Here is a 20194-nt window from a genome sequence, read left to right on the forward strand (position 1 = left end):
CGCGGGAGTTGCGACTCGGACACCACGTGCTACGTCGTTGGTGCGCTCGACGCTGCACCCGACACCGCTCCCGTGAGCTGGTCCTCTATCGCTCGAACGATGGTGTCGACGCTGGCCATTGCCCCCACTCCGGTGTCACCACAGGCAAGCATTTTCACCGTCGGCTCAATGATGTGCGTCCCTCGCTTGACCAGTAATTGTAAATGTTCCGTTGTTACCGGATGATGCCACATGGCCGTGTTCATTGCGGGCGCAACCAGAACGGGTTTGGAGCCAAGTTCCCACGCTCGCGCAACGCACAACAGCAAGTTGTCACAGATGCCGTACGCCAGTTTCGCAAGCGCGTTTGCGGATGCTGGCGCAACAACCAAGATATCCGCCTGACGTCGAATCTCAATATGAAGCACGGGGTCCCCGATTTTCGCCCAGCTGCGCCACTCGTCCTCGTCCGTGAAAAGCGAAACGCCTCGCTCGCGAAAGAACGCTACTAGATCAGCAGGTGCTAGCGCTGACGCAGCACCAGAATACTCGGCTGCCGCCTGGCCGAGAAAGCGCAGTCCGTTGGCGGTTGCGACAACCAGCGCGTTTGCCCTGCGAGCCCGCAACGCTTCCACAAGCTCCAAAGAGCGTAGCGCGGCAACGGAACCGGTTACGCCCACGACGACACAGCGTCCTTGCAGGGTGGTTGCAACCGCTGAACGTGGTGCACTCGGAGTGCTGTCACTGTTCTGGTTGGCTTCACGAGCCTGTGCACGCATGAGGCCAGTCTTGTGTACGGTGCGCCGCGCTGTGCTCCGCGTGAGCTGCACCGTGCGCGCACTGCCGAGAAACAGCGGTGTTCGGGTTCTGGAGCTTCCGACGCTCTCGGGATCTTTTCAAGTTAATGTTTTAAGTGCGTAGCATGACGACCCTCGGAACGCGTCTCCCTGTAGCGAGGTACGGACGGTTGCAGGCAGCTGTGCGCTCAGCTGACAACTGGCGTGCCTAAAGGCATATTTGACGCAAAAGTATCAATCCTGAGATACGTTCTCCATGATTCGCGTATGGACGTATCGAATTCATCTCTTATGAGTCATATTTATATTTATCTGGAAGAGTTGCACTTCGCAACGGGCAGTTTGCGGCGGCGTTGCGTTGCTGGTGGATGGGCGCTCGTCCAGGTGAGGGCTTGCCTGTTCATTCGTGCGCAACTTCGAGCCTGCGATATCGCTTGGCTCCAGATTCCGTACCAGAGATGGTATGCGCTTCCAGGCGCATCGACATACAAAACAGATGCCCGATCTCCTGGTTATTCTCGACGAGGCGTTCGTACTGGATATGTGGATCGGAACGGGCCCTGCTTACCGCAGTCTGCGACTGTGCAGTGCAGAGGCACGACCGTGCATCGCTTGTCGTCTTTTCCAAACAAGGTTCGTCTCTGCGTATCGTGGTTATTGAGCGTCACATCGCCGTATGCTCATTCAGAAACATAACGTCCCAAAATGTTCAGGTTCCACGCATCGCCACATGTGCTTCCGCATTGCAGTCCAGGGAATCCGAGCCGAGTGCCCGGAGAGATTCCCATCACGACGTTTTCCTTCGTGCTGAATAATAGCTGGCGTTGCCGCAGCCATCAGCGTCATTGACGCGTCCGCCGGAAAGCCGAACTCCCGATTCGAAGCCCGCCTCCCCGGCCGCTTCCACAAGTATCATCATCCGGTCTGCTACGAGAGCCGAGATACCAGCATCAAGGGCGAGCTACGCGTCGGGTGCCACCAAACGTACATATGCGGGCCAGGTTTTCATCCAGAATGACATTTCAGGGCGCTTGCCCGAGCTTTCTTACTGCCGCATCCAGGAGCGTCCGAGGAACAGTCGCACCGTTCACGCGTTCAAGGTTTGCATGGCATCACATCAGTGTATCTGACAGGTTTCCGCGAAGAGGTACGTGCTGCCGGAGGCAACGCAGCGGCCTTACCAGACGCTTCAACGTGTCCGACGCTGGAGCGCGCTCCCCGGGCCAAGTAACGCACCCACATCCAGTGCGTGACACGCCCGGCGGGTGCTGCGAGCCCGCCACCACCATCGAGCAATATCGCGCCGCCACGTGTCGGCACCAGATGCGACACCGGCGAGGCACCCCGGGATACGCTGCTGCACGCAGCACGCGGGAACGCCTCCGGGGTGACCCCGCGCGCTGCCTACAGAGCGGCGCCTGTTCCGTAGGCGCGCATCTGGATACGGAGCATCCGACGGCGCGGTTGGAGTCTCGGCGTCAAGCGTGGCACCAGAGCTCGCGAAAGCCGCTGGCGAGCTTGCGCCCGTCGATTGCGGTCCAATGAGGCATGCGGGCGCACGCTTTGGATTGCTGCCCGCGCCCGGCCGCACACGGCAGCGATCGACGGGCGCTAGCACCGAATTCGAATGCGCGCAGCAGTGCCGCGCTGTGGTGTCTGCTGGTGTTGGTGGTACCGGGTGTGCCTCGGATCGCGGCAGCCGATCAGGGCCGTGCGCGGCGGCTGGGCGTTTATTTCCTATCCCGTAAGTGTTCTGACGTTTTTGTTTTGCGCGCAGCCTTGACTTTCCTTGCTAACAAGACCTTCAGGTATGAGCGAAGCAGCAATCCTCGCGGAGGCGATTGAGAAGGGCTCGACCTTCGATGAAAAGCTTGTCACACAGCACGCGAATTGGGTCCAGAGCATGTCGTTCTCGCCCACAGCGCGGTCGCTGCTCACAGGCTCGAACGACGGCTCCGTTCGAGTGAGTGACCCTCGAACGGGTGAGAATCGGCTTGAGCTTCGGGGCGACTTTGGTGGTCAGGTGTACGCGTCGCTCGTAACGCCGACTTCAGACGCAGTGGTCGTGGCCTGTGGTGACGGCAAGATTTACGTCTACGACACCGAGACGGTCAAGGGCCCCCAGAAAGAGGTGCGTCTGGCGGCGCGCCTGCGTCGGACGATGGAGGCGCACGGATCGAATGCGGTGCTCTCGCTGGCGATAACGAAAGACGGAAGCACCCTCGTATCGGGGTCGGTCGGTCGCGATATCGTGAAACATGACATGAAGAGCGGCGAGGAGCTCGGACGGTTTGTAGGACACGAGGGCTACGTGTATTCTCTCGCGATTTCAAGGGATAATACGCTGCTTGCTTCTGGATCTGGTGATGAAACCGTGCGGGTATGGAATATGAAGGAATGCACCTGTATCCACACGCTTACGGAGCATATTGGTTGGGTATGGGGCGTTGATTTCCACCCCAAGCGAGATATTTTGGCCTCTGGTTCGAATGACCGGACGATTTGTCTGTGGAATCCTCAGACTGGAGAGCTGCTCCAAAAGATCGAAACGTTCGAACACGTTTACTGCTTGCAGTTCGCACCAATCACGGGCCGGTTTCTGCTCTGCGGAACCAGCGGAGAGAAACCACTACGTATTTATGATATGGAGAAAAACTATGCCGAGTATTTGATCAACAACACGAAGCAAGGGGGTCGAGTGTTCGCTGTCGCATTCGCCGCCTCTGAATCTGCATTCGCAGCCGGCTCCGAGGACGGCAACGTCGTGCTCTACCAACCCAAAATGCCGAGCGACAGCGCCAGTACGACGCGTCGCAGCGCGGCCGCTGCACGCCCGGCGGCCGAGCCCAGCCCAGTGGAAGATGCCGGTGCTGCTCGTGCGCCAAGCACGAAACGCACTGGCGGACGTCGCTCAAACTTTTGTAGCTGTTTTGGTGGTGGTGGTGGTGGTGGTGATGGTGGTTCCAGCCGCCGCTAAGGCGAGCGCGCTACCGAGCAGGCCGCAGCACGCAGTACTTTTCGGTGGCAGCGAGCGCACACGCTATACTGCAATTTGGCGGCTAGAGAAGCGCCCCCGTAACCCATTGATATGCTCGCTTTGAGAGAGCCCGTCGTATCGAGGGCGGCTGTGGGTCGTTGTCGGTAGAGTATTAAGCAATAAAAGATCTTGGTCGATATCGTGAACGTGTATCGGATTGATCCTCAGTCATCGTCGAGTTTGGTGTCGTTGCGGCAGTGCGAGTCTTCATCGAACGGCACCGTCTATGCTGCCGACACGCGAGAATACCCGTCGAGCACACTCCTGATCCCGGGCTTGGTGCCGGCACCAAACCCGTATGCCAGACATCCAATGAGCATCCTAGCTGGAAACGGGATGCTGCCAGGGACCCGCTCAGGGCCATGCGGCAGCGACACTCCTAGATGTCATGGTGGCGGTACCCGCTGGGCTACGTGACTCGCCCGGCTACACGACAGATCCGCGCCATCGCGGTGGCATCGATAACGACTGTTTGTTCACATATTATGCATATAATTTCATATTTTTCTATTTCTGGACAATGTGCGCGGTGAGACACGCAGGACACCGCTCGTGTCACACGGACCGAAGGTCACGTTCCCAGCGACTGGCGTGCGCGCCGCGGAGCGAGACGCATTTGAATGCCCGTACGCGCTCGGTGCTGTTCTGCGAGAACTACCAGGCTTGGTATGACAGGAGCAACCTGGAACCAGGGCCCGTATGCAACAAGATACACACCAAGGACTAGAGATAGGCTCTCAGCACTCGGTCGCCAGCTTTTGGATGCCAGATATGGCCGCTCACGAGAGTCACACGCCACAGTTCCGACAGCTTCATCTGTAGCCGGTGGTAACTTTGAGCACAGCGCGGCGTATACTGGGCGCTTTTATGACAGAACCGGAGTGGCTGTAGAGGGTAGCGTATTGAAATCCTCAACGACGGCGAATGACCTGGATGCGGAAGGCTTCTTGCGAGCGCACACTTCTCGAATGTCGCTCTGTAACGATGGTGCGCAGCGCTCGCTTCTCGCTGACCAGAGCTCGATGGACACGAGCTCCCCGGTGTACCATGGTATAGCGGCCGCCAACGTAGGTGAACGAGACACAGAGCCGTTTATAAAAGAGCCGAATTTCTGGATCACAACCGGCTCCAAGCCAGCGGTCACGCGGGCGGGGCGCGGCTCCCGAGCCGCTTTGGAGCCGAGGCCGCAGCCAGTGCTGCATCGACTGCACACCACGGATAGGGTCCTGGACAGTGCTACGATCACATCGCCAGCAACCGGTAGTGACCTGTCTCCACAACGCTTCCAGAGTTCGCTCCAAGCCTGTGTTGCAGGCAGCGCACCTGCAGATACGTCGCCTCGTGCATCCGCCACGATGCCGCAGGCGATCGATGCGAACCGTCGGATGCTCTACGCAAACGCTTCCCCCGCATGGAATCGTGCGGTACCCGAAGATAACAGCGAGAACAACGACCTCGATTCCATAGACGCAGCATCCAGTTTGGATCCTGCTTCAGAGCGAGATTTCTATGACGAGATTGCGACGGGGAGGCGTCACGACATGAGTGCTAGACTTGAGGCTCTTTCCCCCGATCGAGCGCCGAGTGTCTCGGCGTGCAGCTCAAAGAGCTCCCCGCGTTCCCCAGTGGCGTCCAAGAGCTTTGCGCAGTTGCCTGATCCAGTCGCAGGACAAGCATTCGAATGGACAGAGGCGTGCGATCCGTTCACCGATGACGGCAGTGTAGAGGATACGTCCTCGAGATTTTCCACAGGTGAAATAACCCAGAGGCTGGAGCTTTTGCAACAGTTGCAAGAGCGCCTCGAACGGATCCGTGAAGACCTGAGGCATCAATTCGAATCAGATTCCCCGCCACGAGCGCACACTCGTGATCAAAATCAGTCGTTCGAACACGATCCGAAATGGAGGCTTATCTCAGAACATATTCGGTGTCTGCGTGAGTTGTGGCGGCACGAGTCAAACCAGGCCAGCGAACTGCGTTCGGTACTCGCAAAGCAGCAGCAACAGCAGCAGCGACAAGAGAAGCATGCAGGCCAGTGCTCAAGATATGGAGCTGCAGGGGTACCCGCGCCAGCCCGCTCACCCCGTCTCCAAGCTAGACAATCATCACCGTTGACAAGTCGCATGTCTGCCTCTTTTGAGCGGTCTCTACTGCCCGAAAATGAAAACATGGACCCCAGTTCCAGCTGCGCCATGCAAAACTGCGAGGGCTCACATCACCAGCACCGTTTGACGGGCGGAAACTTCGCGTCGTCAGTCAACTCAAGAACACTCGTAGAGCGTGCTGCGTGCACCCACAAGTCCAAAGAGGCGGCGAAAAAGCACCTAGCCGGCGGCAAACGCGTTTGCTCGACTCGTGACGCAAAGATGCCCGTTCGCGAAGCAGGTCGAGCAGCTCGCCAAGAAAACCGAGCGCGTGCAGTGGTTGTGTCTGCTTCGTGTAACCAGAAACCCGGTGCACACAATGATGAAGTGAGCTCGCAAACGGTTTCAGCGGCAGCACCGATGCACCTTCTGGCTAACGAGGCCGCAGCGAGGCATGCACACGTGTCGAAGGGAGCCACCGACACGTCACTGAGCAAAATCCCTGCTCGACGCTGTGAGCGCTGCGCGTCACGGCTCAGTCGCACTCGCCAAAAGTTGCGAGTTGCGGTTCACGCTTTGGTTGCAATGCTGCGGTTGACAAAGCGCGTCCATCGAAGCAAATCTTCGCCCGAGCCGAAAGCTCCAAACTTCGCCTCTCCTGGGCGGCGAGAACAAACGCCCTCGCACCGAACAAGAGCAGCGAGCGCTTGTTTGTCAGTTGCCCAGGCTGCGGAAAACGAGTACGAGCCGACGTTTCCAAGCCACCGAGCGACACGTTTCTCTGCACCGTTATCAGCGCAGCCGACTACTCAGTTACTCGAGTCCTCGTCCGAGCAAGCCGACCCAGTGCAGGCACGAGCCAGGCGTCGAGGCAACGAAAGCTGTGACGGTCGTAGAGCGCGGGCGCTATTCCAGGCGCCGCCTTGCGGCAGAGACCCCCGACGTGCCGACGTTCGAACAGTCTGTGTATACCGCCAGGCACTGCGGCGGGTTCTTCGCCGACTCATAAGCCTCACCGCAAGCTCGACTGCAACTGCGTCCAGTCCCGCACAACCAGCGGAGAACGCTGTAGCATCTGAGCGTTGAACGCTGTGGTCGGTAGTCGCAGGCCTCGTTCGTTGAGATCGCCGGGTCTGTCTTCGCGGTCATCGAAGCACCGACGGACACTGATCCAGCGTTTTTCTTGTACCACACATGCCTGTGCGATAAACCAAGGCGACGCGTATGTTCCGCAGTGTGCTCGTTGAAGCCGCTGTTCGAGTCGAGTCGCCGCTACTCGCTCATCGTCTCGAGGATGCGCTGTTGCACGCTTGCAAACAGCGCTTTTGCAGCCGCATTCTGCCGTCGCTGGGCGTTTGCCTCACGGCTTTGCGGATCTGTAAGCTGGTAGACGGGGCGGGAAAACAGTTGGCTTTGGAGATATGGCCTGTGGAGGTCTCCGGCGGTGGCCTACGAGCTCGAGTTCACGTGGAGCTCTTGCTGTGGAGCCCGCTTCCGCACGAGCTCGCTTTCGCTCAGGTCCGTTCCTGTAGCCGGTTTGGGATACGTTTATCCATATTGAACGGATTCGATTATGCGTTCGTACCACCGGGGAGCATGCCGGAGCCATGCACCTATCACGAGGAGCAACGTTGTTGGAGCTGGCGTTTCAACGAGGACGATTTTGTCATCGGTGAGGGTGACTGGGTTCGTGTTCTCATTGAGCGTGTGGAGTATGCCACGGACAGCGCAATGGCCACTTTCGACAGTCCGGGTACTGTCGGTAGCGGTCCGCCGCTGCATATTCTGCCGCCGCCTGTACCCGTAGGAAGAACTGTTATGGAAACGGATCAAGCGAACGCAACACCCGGAGCGCATCCCGAACATGCACCGCCGCTGGAAACGGAACCGCCAGAATTCTGGGAAACGCCCAGCATTCTACCACTGCGTGTTTGGGCACGCTTGGACGCACCCGGTCTGGGACCGATCGACTGGTGGTCGTAGAGTGCGCTGCGTCAAGCACCGAGGACACGAGCTCGTTACCCGACTCAACCGGTTGCAAACGGTACCCTTGGACGCTCGACGAGGGCGATGGCGAGGTGTGCGCCTCCGTGTACCGCCCGCAAGTTCATGGAGCACAGCTGCAACGGGTCAAGTTTCGGTATCACGTTGCTGGAACAGAAGCTCGTTTCACGCGCGTCAGGCGTGCGTATGTGCATGCTCGGGTATCGTATCTGGGAAGAGCAGGAGGAGGCGCGGCGGCTCACCCGGACTTGTTGTTGGGGCCGGTTTGCGGCTGCGTTTGCTGTCCGTAGCATCGACGCGCGGGCTGTTGACGAAGGCATACAATGTTGCTGATCGAATGCGCGCATGCGGTGGTGACTTTCAATGCAACAGCAGCAGCAGCAGCAGCAGCGAGCGGTAGCCAGCATCGGGAACCTCCATCAAACAGGATCACGATGTCTCTGAAGCGCACGCTGCTAAGGCGCCTCGATGAGCGCATTAGGAACGTGTGTGAGTGCATGTGGTGGCGATGGTGGTGGCGGTGTGTAGGTACACGGCGTCGCGTGTTTTCCTACACATCCGGTGCGAGTGTGCGCTTGCGCACAAGGACCACGAGCGCTGTTGCAAGGCACATTCTAGTCGATTGAAAATGGGACACGAAACGACGCGCTCTGATTCTGTGTTGAGATGTTGTCAGAGCTAGTGTTTCATTGGACAGCCTGGACATCAGAAATGTAGCGTGCTTGGATTACGGATGCTTAGATTTTTTTAGGATTGTCGATCGTGGTTTCGGAGTGGCTCCTGCGACGCCATGCCGCTGGTTTTCGTGATGCCGCTACGATCCGCATGATTCGTGACGCTTTTGCGGACGATTCCGGAAATAAATGATACCATGATTCCAGTTCACATGCACAAGCTTCTATGCTCCTCCGTTCCTTGCATATAGCATGCTTGGATCATGCATTGTTTACGTTTTTGATCTCTCCGTTTCAACGCAACTCGCGCCGCTGAATCGACGACGAAAAGAGCTCGACGAAACCCCGTGAAGACCGCGTCACAAGATCGTACCACAAATTCACTAAACTTTTCATTCCAAATAATAAGTTCAATTCAAAAGATAAATCCTCCTCTAATTGCGGTCATCAACGAAGCTGCATTCGACAACAGCGGCGGCATGATGCCTGTCACAGGAGGTGCTCCCCGAGGCTTCCGCTTTCTCTGTGAGGAAAATGGTAATGGACCCGGCCATGGGTCATCACAGGGATCGCTACTGATAGAGCGCGCGTCGACATATAAAGCGCGAAGCGAGCGTAGACGGATCGAAAGTTTTGGAGTTGATCTCCAGCCTGGGTTGCCGTCTTGGTGCCTGATTCATCATGGACGGTAACATCGCGTCCCAAACAGCCTCGATCTTGGAAAGCAGCGTGCGCTTGCACGACCAGCGGACAGGGTACTCACCGAGGATCTCGCGCAGAGGAAACCCGTAATCGTCGGGTACAGCACAACGCGCTGCATCAAAGGGAGGCATCTTGCAGCGCCCTGCGTACCGGTCAAGCGGTTGTACTGAGCGGTGAAGCGAGCGCTGACGAGCGATAAGCGGCGGTTCCTCAGCAGCAGCAGCAGCGATACTGACTTTTTCGATGACAAAACGTTTACATGGGCTATGGATCTCAGATTGCGGGATGGATATCGGTAATTGAACATGCGCCCATCATGAAGCATCTACATGAAAGATCCATCACCTGTACTTGCTCTCGGATATACTGGTCGTTTCGTGCGTTCTAGCGTGTGCCGAGTGCCTGTTTGGAGCACCCGCCATGCGCTTAGACCGGTGGGGCTGATGCATCACAGCGGCAAAACAGCTTTGCCCTGCCAGCGAGGGCGTCGACTCGAGGTGTGATTCACTATTCACAGGATCGGAATTGGTGATCATTTTGGGAGCCTGCAAGCTGCGCAGACAGACGTACTTTATGCAGCGGCGCCAAGCGATATTCGAGAAGTCCACGACGACCAGGGCGACGCCTAGACGCAGGCTATGCGCTCCTAGTCCCAGAATAAACTGCGATGCGGACGAGCTGCTCAGGTCTCACGAAACCACCTGCAACTGGGGCGAGCACGAAGCGCGAGCCCGAGACACTCGTCCGGCTCTCAGGACCTTCCGCCTAGAGGATAAACTTTAGACAGTACGGAAACCTCTCCCGCTTTTAACTTTATATCGTTGCTAGTTAGGAGTGAGCCTCCGTTCTTTGTTCCGTATTGCGCGCTCGACACGCCCACCTCCATACTTGGCTGGCTGGCATGAAACACGACGTGCATCTCGCCGATGAAGAGAAACGCGATCGCGATCATTCGTTGACTTGGTGCTCTAACAGACAAGTTGCGTTTGCGCAAAAGTCCTAGAAAAGTATAGTTTTCATTTCAATCGCGTTTCAACCCTCAGTTTAGTGTACGCAGGTGATTTTTCGCGGTTTACACCAGAAGCGTTCAAAATGGGTTCATGTTCAAGAAAATATAGGAAAGTGATGCACGTGCAAGTCGGGGATCCTGAAGGGCCCTTGCCGCCGGCTGGCGGAAAAAAACGAAAAACTTTGCCAATGGAATAGGAACAAAACAGAACGAAGAAGCAAAAGGGCGAGGCCCGACGTCAAAAGCTGCGCGAAAGACGACTATGCGACGAGACGCTGGCGAAAGCCTGTCTTGGTAACCATATCAAGGATTCGGACGAGCAAACATGCAACAAGTCATCCGAGACCGTGTCGAGTCGTACTCCATGAGTATTGTAAAGGATTCTTCAGGACTAATGCACTTGACGAAGGAGATGAATCGCGGCGTGACGGGCATCAAAACAGTCGAGGTTCCGGGAGAATTTTTCAACATCATCGTTATGCATCACCTGATGCTCGGCACAGGGGAAACGTCGAGGAGAAAGGAGCGAATGCATGCCCTCCACAAAATTACCCCGAATACCCTTTTCATCGGTACTCGATACCGGCGTGACTCGGATATTTACACGTACGGGGCGAAAAAGTACCTCACGAACCTAAAGAACCATATGAACATGAACCTCACACGTTTCATGATACGTTCCGTCTTTGCGCTGGACCCGTGCCTCTTTCGCAAAGCGATAGACGGGTCACCATCAATGGCATCTCGAACGATAGTAAGAACGAACAGGAGATCGAACTCGTCGACAAGAAGACCTCGCACAGGAGCATGAATGAGGCTTCTGTCATCCGCGCGGCTATTCAAGAGCACCGTGCACTCTTGGGGCTCGTTGACCCAGCAGAACAGGTATCAGAGGTGGAAAAAGATGGAAAAAGAAAGATGTTACCCACACGTCCTGCGCTATTTCGTGTATTTGGACCAAGAACTCGAACGCAAGGCTGGGATGGAGCAGGGTGTGGGGAAAAATGCAGAGTCGGTAGAACGGAAGGCTGCGCTTGCGGGTACGCGCTTCGAAGTCGTTCGGTTATGCGAGATCAAGTCGCACTTTGTGACAATCGACTCCAGAGTCCTTTACGGAATACTGAAGGAGATAAGTTCGGGGCTCGATGTACGCAACAAGGAGTTCACCGGTGAAAATCGGGACACGTACTGGACGCATGTCTTCGACGGCAAGCGTCTCAATACGAGCCAGAAAAGGTATTCAGAGGTGTCATCGAAACTGAATGAGTAGCCATGTGTGTACACGATCGGCGCTTGAAGGCAGATCGTCATATCGTGCCTTCGGCTTCGCCCGTGACGAAGCATGAAGATGAGAAGCAGGCGGATCCCGCGACGCAGGAGGTTCAGGATACTGGCTTTGGCGGCGGCGCGGACCCTGCGATAACGAAGATCATAACGATCGCAGCACCGAAGCGTGCGGGAGATGGTGCTGATGGTAACCTGCGTCAGATAGACATGCGTCTCTTGAGGTTCTCGAGACCGAGATACTACCGAGAATCCGGTACAATGAATGCGAGGAAGAAAATCGAGACATGGAATGCAGGAGTCAAGGATCAGCTGGAAGCTATGAGCAAGGTGACGATCCGACATGCGGACTTTCAAGATCTGCCAGAGTTCATGGACACTCAAGCTGCTCATGTCGAGGAGCTGCGGAAAGAGTATCGAAAACAAAGGTGCGCTCGTCAGCGTTTGAATCTGTACAGAGAGAACCAGCGTGCATACGCCAACGATTTCAATCCGTTGAGCGCCTTGAAGGAGGACGAGCGTCAGAGGCTGGTAGAAGCGTATGGGGCAGGGCGCTAGCTGGCCCGAAAAGGGACTACGCCAGCTCCAACGACAAGAACACTCAAAGAGTGTACACGGCGTTTTGTTACGATACCAATAGGTGAGTTCCGAACATCGTATACACACCATGAAGTGAGGTGCGTACTTCAGAGGGTCGAGATGGAAACGTGCCAGCGGAGCCAAGAGGATATAAAAAAGTACAGACCGCTGACGGAGGAGCAAATGGGAAGGAGGGCAAAAGTTCGCGGACTCCTTGCATTCGTGAGTACAACCAGTGATGGCAAGAAACGCATGGAGTTTGTGAACCGAGACTTTAACGCCGCAATCAACATCAGAAGATGTGCGCAGCTGGAGAAAAGACCTCCAGAGTTGACACGAGAGAGAATTTTGTCAGACGACCTCTCAAGGTCGAAGTATACAAGAAAAAGTTGAAACCAGTAGCAGGTGGCCGGTCCGAAGAAAACTGGGACGCGTCTGCACCTCAGTTCGGGACGTCTTGTCAAGGGCGCTGTCGTCGCCACGTCTGTATACTGGCGGCGGCGACGTTTGTTTTTCGAGAAGCGTTCGCTGGTATCAGCCGTGGTCGCGCGTGTTTATTCGGTCTTCGACAGGCGCGACATGTTCCTAACCCCAGTTGGCACGTCCTGCACTGGAACGCTTCGACGTCCGATAATTGGGAGGCAGCGTTTACAAACCGCCAAGCTCGGGCGTCTGGTGGCTCGCACCGCGGTCCCCGACTCCCTTGAAGTTGCGGTAGCGCAGGCGCAGGAGGCTACTCGGCGTGCCCTGGCAAACTCCTTGCGTCAGCTGCGACTCGAACTCGATACGTCTCTCGGGGACGAGACCTACTCTCGATTGAAGCAAACGTTGCCGTTCTTGCGGCTGCTTTGTTTGGCCCTGCTTCAAAGTGACGAGTCGTTGAGGTCGAGTCTACGAGTCCTTCTTCCAGACGAGGGTGCGGCGGCAGCTCTGCGTAACGACTGGAAGTCCGAAGATCAACTATCTTCAGTTCCGGTATTTTCAATAGAGAGTAGAGTGCGGCGACGTGAGCTGGTCGCCGAAGCACGTGAACATACCGTGACCTGTCTGGCGGTGACGCCGCGCGCTACCGAAGTCGACGCGCTCCAGGAACTGGCTCGTGCTGCGAACGAGCACGATTCACTGCGTTTGATTGTACTCAATCCAGAGTTGATCGATATGGGTGCAACTGGGCTGGGACTCGCAGCGCGTCGCCTGCGCGATCGCCTCCTGAACGGTCTCGAGCCTGTCTATTATCTGCGCACAGCGCCGTGGGGTCTCGTGCTACGTGTTTATCCCGACGCGTGGAGCGTCTGGATTGATCGTGAGCGGTACCTGGCCGTGAAAGGAGAGCATGAAGCAGAAAATGCTGCCAATGACGACGACGCCTTCGTTTGCATTGCAGACGACTGGCAGGAGCAGCCCACTGGTGATGCGCTCGCAGACCTGGTGGAGTCATTCATGAATCCAGAGCAGGCGTTAAGTGGTCCGTTGGCAGGGCTTATGCAGTCGTGGCGGAGTCTACAACGTTTTCTTCGGGCGCTTCGCCAAACTTAGTATAGTGGAGTGCCGTAAAGGCTTCCCTTGAAGAGCGCGCGTTCGCGAGCCCCGAATGTGCTCTTGGTATCGGCAATGAGCGGTGGTCGATCACTGCACGTACCGCAAGTGCGAGTAGATGCAAGCCAAGGCATTACGGAATCGGAGACGGAATGCTCCTTGTAGACGCAAGCCCCGAGCACACGCTCAGGCGTGCTCTGTCGTCGAAATGGACAGCGCAAAGCACATCCACTCGCGGTTCGCAGCGACGAGAAGCGCGATCACCGGTGTGATGCGACTTCGGGCTAGGTTTCTGTGATTTGCTCGTTTTAGAGGCAAGACGGGTACGCTCGTTCGATATCAGTACCAGAGGCGTCGGTGTCCGCTTGTCATCGTGTCTTTGATTATCGCCGAGGCCCCGCGTTCATCGCTCGCTCAAGCAGTCTCACTGAATGGGATACATACGAGCATACCCGCTCATTTGAGCAGGCCGCATCAAACTGCCACGGATGTCGCTAGCATGCTCTCTGGTTCAGGCCTGATGAAAGCCAGCTTCCAGAAGGTACGTTCCTTCAGGAAATTCTCGTTCACGAGGCGCGCGCGTGCATACTCCCGCTTCCCCGAGCAGCAATGCCCCGGGAAGCTGCGGCTACGAACGCGGTGCGCACGCTACGGAAACACTCAACCATTCGACGCAAGCGGTTCAGCGCTACCAAACACTCATGGCCCCAATGCGTTGCATGAGCTTGACCGCTGCCGCGGATCAGCGGGATCGCCGCTCACACGCTGCGGTATGCGCAAGGCTTGCAGTTCGGCGCGACGCTTGCGAGCGGCTTCCAGCAGTGCTTGTGCCAGCTGCTGCAGTCGATCCAGCTCTTCGGCGGACATCTCGGAAACCGAGTCTAAGAGCACCTTTTCGAATACCGCTGAATCGAGCGCAGCATTGCCGACTCGCTCGAGCAGTGTGCGAATCGTGTCCCGGAGCACGTCGGAGGAGTTCAGCGGCTCGGCATGCGTTTGAGATTCCGTCTGGAGCAAGAGGTGCCGCTTCCTCATTGAGACATCTTTGTCCTTACGATAGTAATACCTGCCACCGTGCACTGTCGCACCAGCAGCTGCCAGTCGTCGGGTGATCTCAGCCAGGCCCGTTGGATCAAGCAGAAACGAGGTTCCCAGTTCAATGGCGTCATCGTTCATACAAGTCACTTGAGAGCGATAATAAAGGTCCGCAGCGCGTTCAAAACTGCGCACAAGTCGCAAGCGTGCGGCCTCGAGCTCGCCAGTCGGCACCAGGCCTGTGGCCCGCTGTCGAGGATCGACCGCGGGCGTCGCAGCGCCTGCAGTGCACCCGTGCAGTCCGGCTGCGACATGTTCCCGTTCGAAATAGGACAAAACAGCCTGAATAAAGGTATGGTAAACCTTCGGGCACCCCCGGTACTCGTATTCCATACGACCTTCGCGTAATGCAAGCTCCACATTTACCATCCGTTCGGGATGGAACTGAAGACCCACCAGAAAGCGTCCCTGTGTTGGATCGAAACAGTTTGGGTCGTAGAAGGCCTCCACGAGGCCGTCATCGGCGTGCGCCATCGGCTTCAGACGCGGTGCCAGCTTCTTCACGCCCTGGTGATGATACGAATTGACCCAGAGCTCATCTTCCTCGAACCATTGATAGAGCGGTGTATCGCGCACGATTCGAATCCGATGACGGTGGCCGTCGTAGTTGTTATAGTCGATGTGCTTGACGGTGTCACCGAGCTCGGCTTCGATATCGGCGTAGAGGGTACCACCGCAGGCGACGTTCATGACCTGGCTTCCTCGACAGATGCCCAAATAGGGAATGCCGCGCTGGAGGCAGCGGCGAGCCAACTCGAACTCGATCGAGTCCTTCGCTGTATCGTAGGTGGTGTCTTCAGCGTGCCGTTCCCGAATTCGACGCAGCGTTTCCTGATCGGCAAGCACACCGCCCTGATTTTCGTAGTGCTTGTAGAATTTGGGGTCAATGTCTTCACCCTCACAAAGCAAGAGACCGTGGAACGGTTCATACGAGTCCAAGCAGTCGATCATGCGCGGAACTCGCGGCACGATGACCGGCACGGCTCCCCCGCCGAGGACGAGTTCCAGATGAAACTCGCCAACAAAATCAACGAACTTTTGTTTTCGCACGTGGCGACGAGAGACGATGAGCACACGCGGTAGCTTCTTGGCCAACGCCTCCAGAGCGACGCGGTCTTCGAGGCCCACCGTTTCCATCCTCGCCGCAGAAAGTGAGTTTCCCCAGTTGGGACCTGTGAAGAAAATAAGCAGGTTTCTGAAAAACCTGATAAGAAAGCAGTCTCCAGTAACGAAGAGCAACTATGTTTCTGTGTTTTTGTCAAGGGAAGTGGTGTTGTGAACACGCCGGCGTCTCCATGGTACGGCGTGGCACGGCATTTTTCGACTGACTTGACCCCTCTTGCAGGGCGGTTGCGCTGTTCACAGCCGTCATGTCGTTGAGCGTTAGAGTGGTGCTCCCCGGTGGGGACTTTATCTTCATTCGAGGACTTACATCGAATAGTCTGGTGAAGGACGTGTTGGATCGATTACAGAGCCAAATGCCGACGCTTCCGCCTGGACTGCTCTGGTATCAAGGTCGTGCACTTGCCGAAGCGCATACCCTCGCTGAAGAAGGCATCACAAGCGGCGTCTCGTTGAACTGGACAACCGCGTCATCTAAACCTAAAGAGACTTGGAAAGGAGAACACATATCAGAGGGCTTTGTTCCCGGGGAGGCGCTCAAAGCACTGGTGCCGTTCAGCGAGCAGTTAAACGCCTGGACGCTTGGAGACCTACGAGCTGGAAAGCTGCGAGCGTTCTGGAGGCTCCGTCAACTACAGACTCTAGGAACGATAGACGGAGACACAGCCCGGGTTCCAGGTTCCGTCGAAAACGCTCAAGATACTGAGCAGGCGTTGCGAGCCGGACTAGAGTTGGCGCAACGCACGCTAGCTTCAGTGTCCAATACTTCGTTGAGCACACTTGAGAACGAGACAGAGGCCCGCTGGCGTCTTGAGCAGCTAGCTCTGGCACTTCGCTGGCTTAGTGACGGGCTGTTCTGTGTCAGTGCCATCGCGTCGGCGGGTGCCTATTCCGGCCGAGGCGACGCAGAAGAAGCCTTGGGTTGCACCGCTGCACTCCGAGAACTGCTAGGGCGGATCCAGTCGAGCGAGTCCCCCGGGTTCCAAACTGAGCAAGCGGAATCCCAAGCAAATGTCTCCACTTGGCAACCGGAGATTTCATCAAAGTCGACATCGGCTTCCAGGTCGGGTACATTGTCTTCAAGGGCGACTGGCGCAGGCTCCGTGCTTGCAACGTCGCTTGGTGGCATCGCAGGCGCAGCGACGGCTAAGAAAACGACATTTCGAACACAGGCAGTCCCTGCTGCGTCGGTACCCAAGCGCTCGGCAGCTTTTGCGACAACTCGAAGCGCGCCGGTCATAGATTCTCGACTGGAGTCGCTCATTGACGAGTCGGAGCTGCAGCGATGGAAGGCTTTACTCGCAAGGGATGCGCGATATCAGCCGTCAGCAGGAATGCGGACACTGAGTGTGCTCTATCGCTCTACAGGCCGTCATAGTGTTGGGCTCTGAGAAGCATTATTCGCAGCAGCTGATGCAGCAACAGCATAACCGATTGGACTAGCCTACCATCATCCTCAGTGCACCGGAACCCGGCACTGGATGCTCCGGCAGTGCTTTTACCTCAAATCACTTGACGGCGTATAGCAGCATTCTAAGAAAATTCAAGAGAAGCAGTACCAAACAGGAACGATGCTCGCTGATCCCTTCTGATCATAGGAGGACGCGATGTCCAGCGTTTCACGGCGAGCGAATCCGCCTCTTGTAATGAGTTCTCTAGTGCGACGCGCTTGTGAAACGTGGAATCGCACCACCAACATCATCAACACCAATACCGTTACGATCGCCATGACTATCGCCAGAGGCTAACATGCCTCTGCGCGGCTTGCACCATGCGCTTTCACGGAGCGCATATGTTCCAAATCCCACAGAGCAACGAGACTCGCGTCTGGTGATGGTCCTCAAGGCAGCGGCGGCCTGGATTCTCAGGGCTTGTTTGAAGGCGAATGTTGCGAAGAGCATTCGGTCTCCTCGGTAGGCTCGTTCCACGTACTGTAGCGGGGTATGCCCTCGTGGCGCCAATGGTGCACCATAGAACGAGTAAAGGGCGCTATTTTGCGTTCGTGAAGCGGTTCCTCGTGTGGATCATAGACGACGTACTGAAAACCATATTTTTCAGCGTACTGAATAGCTGCCTCTTTCGAGGAAAAAGTGAGCGTTGTTTGCGAGAGCGGATCACCGCTGCTGTACCAACCCATGAGCGGGTTTGTCCAGCGCCCGAAACCGTCCTGAACCTCGAACTCTGCTTTCCAGAGCTGCGTCCGGGATCCTCGCCCTTGCTGCGTTGCGGAACGAGCAGGTCGGTAGATGCGCAACCGCCGAGACCGGTGCTCGTCGGGAGTGCCGCTAACGCGCCCGAGGGCACCACGGGTGTCCTCAAAAAGCCTTCGCTGACCACTGAGTGGGTTCTGCCTTTGGAGTATATGTTTCCACAGCCCACTAGCTCTGTGGAGAACGTAAGCCATGGACACGGAACTCGCAGACGCGCCTGGAGCAAACCGCTGTTCGTTTGTTGAGCGTGCCACAGCGGCGTGCAGTCAGCGGCGCAATGCCGACCTTCATGTCTGTGCCTGCGGGAAGGCGGCCTGCTTGGGTGCTTCTTTTTCTCTTGGGTGCAGCATCGTTCACGGGGGCTAGGGAACCCCGATTGCATGCAATTGCTATCGATATCCGGAGAAGAGTCCATCGTACCACACCAGACCTTCGAGTGCCACCATTAACCACCATTATCACTGTCTGCAATTACCTCCAGAGATTCTGGTTATATTGTGTGATTCTCCGGTTGCCAAGCACGCTACGAGTGCCTGTAGCAGCGGTGCCCGTATGGACGTCGACTCGACAAGTCGATGATACTCCCTTGTCATGCCGTGTCGCCATGTAAAGGTATTTCGCACCCGCGTGCATCACCACGCGATCCGGTGTGTCGTCCGGGTCGCGAATCGGAGACGCTTTCGCTAGTGCGCGCTCATCGACTGTGTTTTTACCACCATTCCTAGACTGCTCTCTATCAAACGCTATCGTGACAGTGCAGCGGTCTCAGGATACTGCAGGAGTGCGACGCTTCCTCGGGCGCCGCATCGACATGGCTGCGTAGCAGCGGGCGATTGTTCAACGATACAACATACGTATGCAGAAACGCAACACCTCGCTTTGCTTCACACTGATGTATCCTGTGGGCGCACACTGTATCCTCTGCAAGGATACGCACACTTCATCGAGTGAAGTAGATGACTGGAAGAGGCCTCGCAGCCACCGATACGATGCTTGCTGCAGATAAATCTGTGCATCTCTCGTGCAATAGCGCTTCAGAGTCACATACACGCTCCGTTCGCCCCAGATGCGTCTTCATAAGCGTCTTTGGTCCAACAAGAGCCAGGAACCCAGCACTGAAGCATATACGCAGAGGCGATTGTGCGGAAAGCAGGGTTTCTTCCGCCGAGGCGGCGCAACATTTGTCCGTGCGAATCGTACCACGAATACTGAGAGAATACAGCTGTTTCCCGGAAACCGTTGTTATCACCTTGATCCAGATGCCACCGGTGTTCTGCTCAGAGTTTGCAGTTGGATACCTTAACACGATTTATATCGACATGATGGAGACAAGTCCGGGAATCGGAGCCAACAGCCAGCGTGCAGGCAACTGCGCTGCGCTAGCGCTGGGCGTCTTCGCGTCGTTTTCGCCAAACACATGCACACACAGAGGCATACAATCACTCCAATCTGCAACCGTGGCACGTTCAACTGGAACACAGAACAGCTCGCTCTGACCATTCCCTGCGATTTTTTCCAAGAAAGTTAGTAACTGTACGGTCTCGGCACTCGAAATGCAGCAAGACCGGCCTACGTATTCAAACGTGGATTCAGGATTCTTGGGCGTGTTCTTTTCGGAGTGGCGCGTTCGACCGTTGCCGCGGCAAGTCGCTACGCTACCGGAATCAAGATGATTCGCAACACCCTCGAAAAGCCTCCGTATAATCATCGATATTATCATCCAAGTTATACGTGCAAGCCTCCATTCGTCTCCATTCCTAACGTAGAACACATGCAACGCACGCTTGCTTCAGGTTCTCAGTCAGTCTTTCTGTTTCAAGGAAACTGGAGGGTGCAGCGAAATGCGCTGCTGGATTGACGAGGAGAAAACCTCGACGTTGTTCCTCTTGATACGCTCACGAGCGCATGCCGGAAGCTCGCTGAACTTTTCACCTCAAATAGTCGATCTCGTTCCAATAACAAAGCGTCCTCCCTTGATGGCATTCGACAGCAACATGATACCTCTCACGAGACATGCTCCCAGAGGCGCGTGCATCCTCTGGTTGCACCATTCAGGGTCTTTGCCTCGTTATTGAGTCGTCG

At 56.3% G+C, this 20194-nt stretch overlaps 8 protein-coding genes across 8 annotated transcripts, besides 3 other annotated features; 5 read left to right on the forward strand and 3 right to left on the reverse strand.

The window, feature by feature from the left end:
• Positions 1-29: 29 nt before the first annotated feature.
• On the reverse strand, positions 30-758 carry CYME_CMO071C (unknown flavoprotein; the record flags this gene model as incomplete). Its single annotated transcript, XM_005537430.1, has 1 exon — positions 30-758. The coding sequence occupies one exon, from the start codon at positions 756-758 to the stop codon at positions 30-32; it is 729 nt and encodes a 242-aa protein (XP_005537487.1).
• A 1828-nt stretch (positions 759-2586) lies between these two features.
• On the forward strand, positions 2587-3753 carry CYME_CMO072C (unknown WD-40 protein; the record flags this gene model as incomplete). The annotated part of the gene is made up of 1 exon (XM_005537431.1): positions 2587-3753. One exon carries the CDS (start codon positions 2587-2589, stop codon positions 3751-3753), a length of 1167 nt encoding a protein of 388 aa, XP_005537488.1.
• Positions 3754-4433: 680 nt separating this feature from the next.
• CYME_CMO073C (hypothetical protein) lies at positions 4434-6983 on the forward strand (the record flags this gene model as incomplete). Its single annotated transcript, XM_005537432.1, has 1 exon — positions 4434-6983. One exon carries the CDS (start codon positions 4434-4436, stop codon positions 6981-6983), a length of 2550 nt encoding a protein of 849 aa, XP_005537489.1.
• Positions 4898-6773: a sequence feature (possible transcribed region).
• Positions 6984-7121: 138 nt separating the features above from the next.
• On the forward strand, positions 7122-7880 carry CYME_CMO075C (RNA polymerase III subunit; the record flags this gene model as incomplete). The annotated part of the gene is made up of 1 exon (XM_005537433.1): positions 7122-7880. The coding sequence occupies one exon, from the start codon at positions 7122-7124 to the stop codon at positions 7878-7880; it is 759 nt and encodes a 252-aa protein (XP_005537490.1).
• A 1926-nt stretch (positions 7881-9806) lies between these two features.
• Positions 9807-12619: a sequence feature (repetitive element).
• Positions 12620-12728: 109 nt separating this feature from the next.
• On the forward strand, positions 12729-13685 carry CYME_CMO077C (hypothetical protein, conserved; the record flags this gene model as incomplete). Its single annotated transcript, XM_005537434.1, has 1 exon — positions 12729-13685. The coding sequence occupies one exon, from the start codon at positions 12729-12731 to the stop codon at positions 13683-13685; it is 957 nt and encodes a 318-aa protein (XP_005537491.1).
• A 699-nt stretch (positions 13686-14384) lies between these two features.
• Positions 14385-15917, reverse strand: CYME_CMO078C (hypothetical protein, conserved; the record flags this gene model as incomplete). The annotated part of the gene is made up of 1 exon (XM_005537435.1): positions 14385-15917. One exon carries the CDS (start codon positions 15915-15917, stop codon positions 14385-14387), a length of 1533 nt encoding a protein of 510 aa, XP_005537492.1.
• A 233-nt stretch (positions 15918-16150) lies between these two features.
• Positions 16151-17293, forward strand: CYME_CMO079C (hypothetical protein; the record flags this gene model as incomplete). The annotated part of the gene is made up of 1 exon (XM_005537436.1): positions 16151-17293. One exon carries the CDS (start codon positions 16151-16153, stop codon positions 17291-17293), a length of 1143 nt encoding a protein of 380 aa, XP_005537493.1.
• Positions 17294-17766: 473 nt separating this feature from the next.
• CYME_CMO080C (NADH dehydrogenase I iron-sulfur protein 18kDa subunit) lies at positions 17767-18306 on the reverse strand (the record flags this gene model as incomplete). The annotated part of the gene is made up of 1 exon (XM_005537437.1): positions 17767-18306. One exon carries the CDS (start codon positions 18304-18306, stop codon positions 17767-17769), a length of 540 nt encoding a protein of 179 aa, XP_005537494.1.
• A 1110-nt stretch (positions 18307-19416) lies between these two features.
• Positions 19417-20194: part of a sequence feature (possible transcribed region) that runs on past the window's edge.

The sequence above is a fragment of the Cyanidioschyzon merolae genome, chromosome 15 (genome assembly GCF_000091205.1).
Source record: "Cyanidioschyzon merolae strain 10D DNA, chromosome 15, complete genome".
NCBI classification, from domain to species: Eukaryota; Rhodophyta; class Bangiophyceae; order Cyanidiales; family Cyanidiaceae; genus Cyanidioschyzon; species Cyanidioschyzon merolae.